This window comes from Dicentrarchus labrax, unplaced genomic scaffold (genome assembly GCF_905237075.1).
Source record: "Dicentrarchus labrax unplaced genomic scaffold, dlabrax2021, whole genome shotgun sequence".
Classification (NCBI taxonomy): domain Eukaryota; kingdom Metazoa; phylum Chordata; class Actinopteri; family Moronidae; genus Dicentrarchus; species Dicentrarchus labrax.
The window spans coordinates 25125394-25135384 of NW_026136703.1; the positions used below are offsets into that span (position 1 = coordinate 25125394).

Here is a 9991-nt window from a genome sequence, read left to right on the forward strand (position 1 = left end):
ATTTGTGTTGCACAGTTATTAAAATTAAATTTAAATCTTGTTCTTATGAATTATTTAAGAATATCCTTCCTTTAAATCTCATTAAACCAGGGTTCATTGTAATTACCAAATATTACCTCAGAAATATATCACTGCACATTTTCTCTAAGAAATCCACAGAGCCAATATTAATATGTTGTGTGAAGATTCATTAGTTAGAAGCTTTATATCTTTATATTCCTCTTGACTGGAGCAGAGTAAAATAAAACGTGTGAAACTGTTAAACGACGTTTGAATCATGTGACGTTGTGTGTTTGTGTGTGTGTGTGTGTTTGTGTGTGTGTGTGTGTGTGTGTGTGTTTGTGTGTGTGTGTGTGTGTGTGTGTTTGTGTGTGTGTGTGTGTGTGTTGTGTGTGTGTGTTTGTGTGTGTTTGTGTGTGTGTGTGTGTGTGTGTGTTAGTGTGTGTGTGTGTTTGTGTGTGTTAGTGTGTGTGTTTGTGTGTGTGTGTGTGTGTGTGTGTGTGTTTGTGTGTGTGTGTGTGTGTGTGTGTGTGTGTGTGTGTTAGTGTGTGTGTGTGTTTGTGTGTGTTAGTGTGTGTGTGTGTGTGTGTGTTGTGTGTGTGTGTGTGTGTGTGTGTGTGTGTGTGTGTGTGTGTGTGTGTGTGTGTGTTTGTGTGTTTGTGTGTGTGTGTGTGTGTTTGTGTGTGTGTGTGTGTGTGTGTGTGTGTGTGTGTGTGTTAGTGTGTGTGTGTGTTAGTGTGTGTGTGTGTGTGTGTGTTCTCTGTATCCACTAATTTTTTTTTTTTTTTATTATTATTATTATTATTATTATTATTATTATTATTTATAAAACGTGTAAAACTGTTAAACGACGTTTGAATCATGTGACGTTTTGTTTATCGAGTTGCACCTGAACGCACCACCCGGATGTGCGTGCCTTACGTGGAGCGGAAGTAAACAACCTGGGCTGACGTGGAGCAGCAGACTTCCAGCAGCAGCCGAACCGACCGGACCGACCGGACCCGACCGGACCTCTCTCCCGGGCTTAAAGCAACCTCCAACCTCTTTATTTTATATGTGGAGTGCGGTCGTCGTGTGAACTCTCCAACGGACAACCAACGGACAACCAACGGACAACCAACGGCCAACCAACGGCTCTCGGGTAACCGTTCGCTCTCGGAGTTAAGATGGCGGCAGCGGAGGAGGCCAGCAGACCGTTCGCCGGGCTCTCGGATGTCTCCATATCGGAGGACATCCCGGTGGAGGGGGACATCTCCGTGCCCGTCGCCTCCTCCAGGCGGGACGAGGAGTTCTCCACGCTGGACGAGCCGGTGAAGGAGACCATCCTGCGGGATCTGCGGGCGGTCGGGAACAAGTTCATCCACGTCCTGTACCCGAAACGCAGCTCGGCTCTGCTGCGGGACTGGGACCTGTGGGGCCCGCTGCTGCTGTGCGTGACTCTGGCTCTGCTGCTGCAGGGCGGCGCGGCGGACAGCGACGACCAGGGAGGACCGCAGTTCGCTGAGGTACCGTATTTACTCAGTGTTAGAGACCAGAGAGAGAGAGACTGGGTCCATGTTCTGAGATATTAATCAATATTCTGAGATATTAATCAATATTCTGAGGTATTAATCATTATTCTGAGATATTAATCAATATTCTGAGATATTTAATCATTATTCTGAGATATTAATCAATATTCTGAGATATTAAATCAATATTCTGAGATATTCTGAGATATTATGTCATTATTCTGAGATATTGAGTCAATATTATGAGATATTGAGTCAATATTCTGAGATATTTAGTCAATATTATGAGATATTAAGTCAATATTATGAGATATTAAGTCAATATTCTGAGATATTGAGTCAATATTATGAGATATTAAGTCAATATTATGAGATATTGAGTCAATATTATGAGATATTGAGTCAATATTCTGAGTTTTAATCAATATTCTGAGATATTAAGTCAATATTTTGAGATATTATTAATAAGTCATTATTTAGAGATAATAAGTCATTATTCTGAGATATGAATCATTATTCTGAGATAATAAGTCATTATTCTGAGATATTGAGTCAATATTCTGAGATATTAAGTCAATATTTTGAGATATTAATCATTATTTAGAGATAATAAGTCATTATTCTGAGATATGAATCATTATTCTGAGATAATAAGTCATTATTCTGAGATATTGAGTCAATATTCTGAGATATTAAGTCAATATTCTGAGATATTAATCATTATTTAGAGATAATAAGTCATTATTCTGAGATATTAATCATTATTTAGAGATAATAAGTCATTATTCTGAGATATTAATCATTATTTTGAGATATTAATCATTATTTAGAGAATGTTTTTCATTATAATGACTGACAGTTATCTGTTTTCTCCGGTCATATTGGCAGAAAAGGGCTTCCATAGAGAATACTGCTATAAAAAGGTCAACTCAGACTTCACAAACAAACCATCTGAATTGTTGGCAGTTATTGATTTTCTATCAGTTTACTCTCATCCTGTGGTCTTATAGAGGACATATGTATGCTAATAACAAAGGTTGCTTATATTTATAACATAAAGAAATAAATCTCCCCACTAACGCGTTGGACTTTCTCGTCCAGGTCTTCGTCATCATCTGGTTCGGCTCCATCATCATCACCCTCAACTCCAAGCTGCTGGGTGGCACCATCTCCTTCTTCCAGAGCCTGTGCGTGCTGGGATACTGCATCATGCCTCTGACGGCGGCCATGGCCGTGTGCCGGATCGTCCTGATCGGCGGCTCGGGGACGGTCAGCTTCGCCGTGCGGCTGGTGGTGGTGACGGCGTCCTTCGGCTGGTCCACCTTCGCCTCCACGGCCTTCCTCGCCGACAGCCAGCCGCCCAACCGCAAGGCGCTGGTGGTGTACCCGGTGTTCCTCTTCTACTTCGTGATCGGGTGGATGATCCTGACGTTCTCGCCGTCGCAGTAGCGGGGAGGGGAAACGCGAAGGGGAGCGGAGCTGAACTGACAAAGATGAAGGAGGTTTTTGTGGAGTGAAAGAACTCAAACAAACAACCGGTATCTGCCTTTTGAACGAATGACTACTGAACTGACGGCGAGTGTTTCTGGGCCTCTGATACAGAATCAAAGACTCATGAAACATCAAAACACTTTATTCCAAATGGACTCTTTCAGGTGAAGCGGCGGCTCGCGCTCAGATGAGGCCGGTTGACGGTTGTTGTTCCCACTTTGTCTCCCGTGTGTTTACGATCTGTGTAAATAAAGTCCATAGGCCTGTATATAGAAATACTCTATGAATGTTTGAACTAGCAGGGCTATGATTGTTTTCTCCTCCTCCTGGTCTCTCTGGGTGTGTTTGAAACCTCGTCCTCGCACTACATTCTCCATTAACAGATTTTATTTTATGCAGGGTGACTGAGAGGATTTAGATTTTGCCTTTTAAGTCGACCCTTCTCAGCGTTTTTCTTTTAGTATTTTGGGGTAATTTTTTGTTTTTATTAGACATGACAGGAAATCAACAGAGAACGTCTCGATTCACGGCCAATGTAAAGCAATCTGACATTTTGGTGAAGATCACTTTCTTTCTGAGGGTCACATGAGAAGAACTGATTGCGGGTCTGTTTGTAGGCTATCTTGGCTCTCCAGCGGCTCTAAAACAGCGTCATATTTGAGGTGTTTAATCTGTGAAACTGATAATTCTTACATTTTCTTCTGAAAGGTGCGAGGAAACAGACTTCCTGTTCAGGCTGATTGTTCATCTTTTACTAACCCCCCCTGACGACCTTTGACCCCCTGCTCTATAACCCTGTCCTCGATGTTCTCCCAAATCACCAGGGGCCACTTTTTGTTGATTTCTTTTAATTTATATGTACCCATTTTCATCAGCAAATGAAAAAGATTAAAATATATTTGATCGGCTGTGATTGTTTGTATTGAGATCAACTCTGTTTTTAATGTTTTATGATTCGCTGCTTTACTTTTATTTCAGTCCACAGTTAACACGTTAACTACACAACTTCACTCGACAGTTATTTATCTGTCACCATCTAAAATGTGGTTTTACTGCAGCGTTAAAGAGACTCACAACACTTTAAGATAATGAGGTCATTTCAAAAAAGCACCCGACCTTCTCCAACACAAGGTTGGACAACAAAATGAACGTTTTCAGTTCCTTCATACTAGAAAAGGTTAAAGAGTGTAAAATCAAGGAATGCAGAACAGAGTGTAAAACATAAAACTGTTCTTTTTTAATCATAAATCTAAAATTATATTGGCTGATTGTGTCGTGTGATATAAATCAAACGTTTCCCATTGGTGCTGATGGACTCGACCAATTTGACATCTGCTCCGCGGTCCACGTATGAAATAACAGAAAATAAACATACAGGTATAGACTCGGGAAATAAATCTGCATTAAAAACAGCTGATGCAGTTTTTCCCCTTCACACTCACCTGCAGCCACACCTGCAGCCACACCCCCTCATCAGCCCAACTGCTTCCACCTGGTCACCACAGTACATATATTATATATAGAGCCTCACTCACCCTCTGCTCACGGCCAGATTGTTCCACTGCTGTGTGTGACTCTCCAGCCTGCGACTTAGGACTGATCCCCGGACCTTTGGCCACTGATCGGACTCCTGTTCGGAGACGTCTGCGGTTTTGCCTGCAACCCCCCTTCAGAGAGGAGTCCGTCATCCCACTACCCCCTGAGTGAGTGTCCGCCTTCCCTGGTCCCTTCCCCCTCTCCATAACTCCCCAAGAAGACTCACAGGCAACCCTTTGCTTTCCCCCCTTCCCTACCTTTAGTCCTCACTCCCTGCCTTTCCCCCCGAAGAAGGACGACCCCCCTTTGTTCACTGTTTAGATTCACCTGTGCTACCAATAAACTCACTGACTTGTTGTTGTGCTGCTACTGGGTTCAAACCTACGTGAACTGAGTGGCTGCAGCCCTTTGGAGCTGCTCTAGAGACGTTGTTGTGTGGCTGTAGAACTTCAGTGATATAACAAGAGGCAAAAGGAAGTTAAAGGTTAATTTTAAAAGTTTTTGTTGTGGAATTTGCCTGAAAGTGTTTTTATATTATAATAATATAATCACATATTTGAGTTAAAAGAGATGTTACAAAGTGCTTCACAAAACTATAAAAGTAGTAAATGCAGTAATTATATAACAACAGTTTGGAGTACGATCAAAGCAAACAACAATATTTGTTACTAAAAAGAAAATATTATCAGGAACAAACATTTTTATGAACACAAACTTTATTTCTTCAGTGTGATAATTGTCAGACTCATATTTTAAAATAAACAGAAGTAAAAAGATCAAATAAATTCAGGATGGGTGAAAAATGGAAATATAGCAAAACATTTTATTTATTTCGGCATTAAACTTATTAAATTTAAAATATATTTATTATGAACAATCAATAATCAATAATACAGTTCTGTTTTTAGATGTTTACAAAACAAACAAACAAACATGGAGCACACATTTAAAATCACTCTCTATTAAACTCATTAATCACTAACATAAAATATAATTTATTTTGTTTATTTGTTGTTTTTTTAATTAATTATAAATCTTTAACGGGTTTTTTTTAATAACAATTGACGTCATCACAGCGCGACGGCTGTAAAACGGATGCGGGCTAGCTCCGCGGTGGTTGCGGTTCTCGGTGCGGGAGAAAACAACACGCGGTGAATGAAGCGAGTGTTTCCCCGCTCCGATGACACACGATGGGACTCCAGCTCGGACTTTTACCCGCCTTCCCGCTCTCCTGCGACGGTGTGGGCGTTAGCTTGTAGCCGTTAGCCGCCGATGGAGCAGCTGCAGCTGCTTCCTCCGGAAGTCTGGGTCTCCGTGTTCGGCTACCTGAGCACGGAGGAGCGGCACACCGTCCGCACCTGCTGCCGGTACCTGAAGAAGCTCATCGACCACCCGTCCCTGTGGCGGGCCGACACCGTGGTGCTGTCCGACCTGCGCCGCTACACCTACGGCTTCTGGGACACGCTGCGGCACCGCAAGCTCACGCGTGTTGCGGTGCGGCACCTGCGGCGCAAAGAGTGGCGGCGCCTCGTGAAGTTCCTGCCGTCGCTCACCGCCGTCGTGTTCGTGGACGGGGGGCGGCTGTACAAGCAGAAGTACCTGGACAACCTGTCGCGGTTCCCCGAGTTGCGGGACCTCGGGGTCCGCAACGCCACGTGGGACGAGCCGATGCTGGGGCGGGGTCTGAGCGAGCAGCTGCGCGAGCGGCTCACTCACCTGAGCGTGTGCAACGTCCGGCTCACCTGCACGGTGGAGTTCATCCACACGGTGGCGCACCTGGTCAACCTGCGGTACCTGCTGTTCCACCAGCAGGGGGAGGGCTACGGGCTGGACACGGTGCGGCCGGTGCCCCGCGGGGTCTTCCACGAGCTGCTGCTCCACCTGAAGAAACTGAAGCACCTGTCCTGGGGGATGAGGGGGGAGCCGCCGGAGCCGCTGCCCGACGACTACCTGAGCCCCCCGGAGCACCCAGGTGAGCCAGAACGATGTGGTTATTGTGTTTGTTCAGTTTTTGTTTCAGTTTTAAACAAAAAAAAAAACAGGTTTTTATTTTGTTTACATTTTTATTTTCCAAACAAAACAACTGGAAAACAGGTTTTTGTTTTTAAAAACAGAAAACTGATCTTTTTTTCAAATTCCTGTTGGTTTATTTTTTATTTATTTTTTGTAACAGAATTTTATGTTTTTATTTGTAAAACTAAAACTGTTTTTTTATTGTTTTCCATTTTTCTTTTCAACCAGAAAAAAACCTGTAAAATTGCCGTTTTTCGTTGGTTATTATTATTATTATTATTATTATTATTATTCACAATTAGTTCGAAATCAGTTTTGCAACACAATTAAAATTTTCTTTGCTTAAAAACTATTAAATTGTGATGATCTGATCGATAACTGATCGATAACACATCAGTTAATGCTTTATTAATCATTTATAGAGGGTTCTTTATTAAAAGTCTGTAAATAAAAAATAACTCTCTCCTCCTCCTCCTCCTCCTCCTCCTGCTCCGTCCTGTAGGAGCGACCCGGTACGGCGGCCCGGCGCTCACCACTCTGGAGCTGGTGGATTACCCAGAAACCATCCTGCCAGAGGACGCACTGAGGAGTATGACCTCGCTCAGGTCTCTGACGGTCCGCTACAGGTACATCAAAGAGGGCATCGAGTGTCGCCTCAAATCCTGGCTGAGTCCTCTCCAACAGCTGGAGACGCTCACCATCATCGGTGAGTCCGGCTGCTGACAGCGGTTCCGTTTGTCCCTCCTGAGCCGGGCTGGGGTCCAGTCGGGGGTCTCATATACAGAATGAGAGATAATTAATGTCAGGCAGTTGGGGGGCAGCTGTCTGCTCGTTAGGACCCATGCAGCCAGAACAGAAGACGACTGGACTTTAACCTAAACCTTAAACCTTCTTTAATAAATCCAGTTATCAAGCATTTCTTCTTCGGATTAAAATTCATTTTAGGGGTCAGAGACCTTCATTAACCACCTCAGATACTTTATGGTTTACTGGTGGATGTAGAAACCAGATTTTTGTTGCACTGAAGTGTGAGAGCAAAGACTTCCAGGCAGTTTAAGGTACGTAGTTGATCATACATACGTAGATATCTCTTCTGTTTCCCAGGTGGTAATTCTCTCGCCACCTACACGACCACCATCCCGTCCAGTGTGACCAGGCTGACGCTGCGTGTGGCCATCACTCTGAAAGACATGGACTCCATCGCCCCTAAAGTCCCGGCGCTCGAGCACCTCGACATCGAGCAGAACCGCTCCAGCGGGAGCCTCTGCAGACGGATCCCGATGCTGTTTCCTCAGCTCCGGACGCTCAGGATACGGTGAGCCGCGCACGAAAACCACTCTTACTGTCTGTGTGTCCTTTTTGGGTGACGGTGTGAGCATGAACGGTTTCTGGTTGTGTAGATAAGAACAGTGTGGGTTAACACAACGGACAAGATTTAAAAAAACACCACTCAGATTAATCACGGTTTTGTCGGATTTGATGTGAATGTGGTTCGGTCTTCCGGGTTTACCGCAGGAAATGGTGAGTCTTATCAAAAGCAACACAAAATACAACTTCTGCTGTTTTAAACTATGTCTGAGGAAGTTCCCTGAATGTTTATAAATGATTTAAATGTGTCATCGCTCCTCCCCTCTCTTTGTCTCTCAGGTTTTTCCGCAGAGAACCGGAGAAAGACCTGCTGAGCCTCCACCGGCTGCGACACCTGGTGCAGCTGGAGCTGCTGGTGGAGCGCTCGTTCATCCTGAGAGACTACCTGAACGGCCACCCCTGGCCCAGCCCCTGCGTGCGGGAGCTGATCAACCAGCTCCGGGAGCTGTCCGAGAACAGGATCACTGTCATCACCACGATGCGCCAGAGAAACCAGCTGAGAGAGTGCGACTGTATGTGGGAGGGGGACTGAGGAGGCGGAGGAGAACTGGGAAAATAGAGTTTATTTCCCCTGAAGAGAGAAGACAGAGTCGGGAACAGAGGCAGGAAACCAAAAACCTGAAGTGGCTGCTGTTGATGATAACAGGTGCCACTGAAGTAAAATATGTAAAGATAAAAGAGGCTACTGACGGTATAAAGTTATGAATCTTAGAAAAGTAGTTAATGGATGAAGATCAGAGCCAACGTTTTGACTCGAGACCCCTATAAAGCACTGAAGTCCACTAGCAGACCCGGATTCCAGGGTCCATAAGAGTTGTGAGTAGAAAAATATGTTTTACCACAAAGAAAATACAGAGCGGCACGAACAACGGTTGTTAATGAAAACATACAGTAGAGCCCGACCGATCGCTTCAGGATCATATCGGTATATTTATGTTATCTAATATATGTTCATTTGGAAATTGGTGTCACTGCAGAGTTTAACCAGCAGGGGGCGCTGTTATTTCCAATACTGTGCAAGCCTCACAGAGTAAGAGAAGAAGAAGCAGCTCTCAGCAATGATCAACTAGAATCAGTTGACAATATATATTTTAAATTATTATAATCAGTCGCTCCAGGATTTCACTGGATTATTTATTTTTTTTGTGATAGTTGCAGCTTTTCAAAAAAAGTTGGAATGTTTTTAGGCATTTTTTGGCAGAAGAAAGTAAAAATTACAAAAAAAATTGTTGCTAGTTAATTTATTTGTATAACTAATAAAAAGGCAACTTGTTCCAGTGAGAATAAAATCGATAGTTTGGTGATTAACGTTTTTTGCTATGATTTGGCCAAAGTTGCACAGAATTCACAATAATAAGTTATTTGCAAACCCCCGGGAAGAACGGCAGCCTTTGAATTTGTATTGTCTCAAAGATCCCACATCGGTCAGGCTCTAAAAATAAAAGCATTGAGAGTTTGTTTGATTGATGCTAGCGAAGCATCGACGGAGGAAGATTTTATTAGTTGGTGAATTAAAGTAGAATTTATGTTAAGAAGAGAAACAGTGGAGGTTTTGACGCTGTTAAAAAAAATGGAGGCAGTTTAAAGTTAACCGGGAAAATATCCATGTCTCTAATATAAGCCTGTCTCTAATATAAGCCTGTCTCAGATTCTCCAGAGCAGAGCAGTCGATTGTATTTTTCTATTTGATAAGTCATTTGAATCATTTCTTTCCCCAGCAAAAATGTATTAATGCACCTTGAGCGTTTTTTTTTTTAATTTTATTTTTGACTTTGTTGAATAGAGACGGGATCGAAATAGATGCATTTTGAGTGGTTTTGTTGTATTTAAAGAATGAAATGTTCTGAGTTTTATTTTATTTATTAATAAACTGCCTAATTTGAGTTTTGTTTCAATTGTTTAAACACAGCTTTCTTTTCAGGGTTCCCACATGTCCTGGAAAACATGGGAAACAGAAATTGATTAAAATATCCTGGAAATAAACTGTAAAATAATCTTTGTGGTTGTCTGCCAGAAGCTGTCATACATTGACTGTTGATCCAGTCTGAAGCCACATTGTTACCATCCACTGT

The 9991-nt window shown here is 43.0% G+C and overlaps 2 protein-coding genes across 2 annotated transcripts; both read left to right on the forward strand.

The window, feature by feature from the left end:
- Window positions 1-910: 910 nt before the first annotated feature.
- On the forward strand, window positions 911-3915 carry yipf6 (Yip1 domain family, member 6). Its single transcript, XM_051395559.1, has 2 exons — window positions 911-1505; window positions 2613-3915. Exons 1-2 carry the CDS (start codon window positions 1167-1169, stop codon window positions 2958-2960), a joined length of 687 nt encoding a protein of 228 aa, XP_051251519.1. The 5' UTR covers window positions 911-1166; the 3' UTR covers window positions 2961-3915.
- A 1699-nt stretch (window positions 3916-5614) lies between these two features.
- LOC127359776 (uncharacterized) lies at window positions 5615-9802 on the forward strand. The gene is made up of 4 exons (XM_051393911.1): window positions 5615-6510; window positions 7054-7257; window positions 7656-7866; window positions 8199-9802. Exons 1-4 carry the CDS (start codon window positions 5811-5813, stop codon window positions 8449-8451), a joined length of 1368 nt encoding a protein of 455 aa, XP_051249871.1. The 5' UTR covers window positions 5615-5810; the 3' UTR covers window positions 8452-9802.
- The last annotated feature ends 189 nt before the right edge of the window (window positions 9803-9991 follow it).

What these genes read in the sequence shown, in the direction of transcription:
- yipf6 (XM_051395559.1), top strand. Translation starts at nt 1,167, where the DNA reads ATGGCGGCAGCGGAGGAGGCCAGCAGACCGTTCGCCGGGCTCTCGGAT. An exon ending in GAGGACCGCAGTTCGCTGAG is followed by an intron (nt 1,506 to 2,612) that starts GTACCGTATTTA and finishes TTTCTCGTCCAG; the next exon opens with GTCTTCGTCATCATCTGGTT.
- LOC127359776 (XM_051393911.1), top strand. Translation starts at nt 5,811, where the DNA reads ATGGAGCAGCTGCAGCTGCTTCCTCCGGAAGTCTGGGTCTCCGTGTTC. An exon ending in GAGCCCCCCGGAGCACCCAG is followed by an intron (nt 6,511 to 7,053) that starts GTGAGCCAGAAC and finishes TCCGTCCTGTAG; the next exon opens with GAGCGACCCGGTACGGCGGC. An exon ending in GGAGACGCTCACCATCATCG is followed by an intron (nt 7,258 to 7,655) that starts GTGAGTCCGGCT and finishes TCTGTTTCCCAG; the next exon opens with GTGGTAATTCTCTCGCCACC.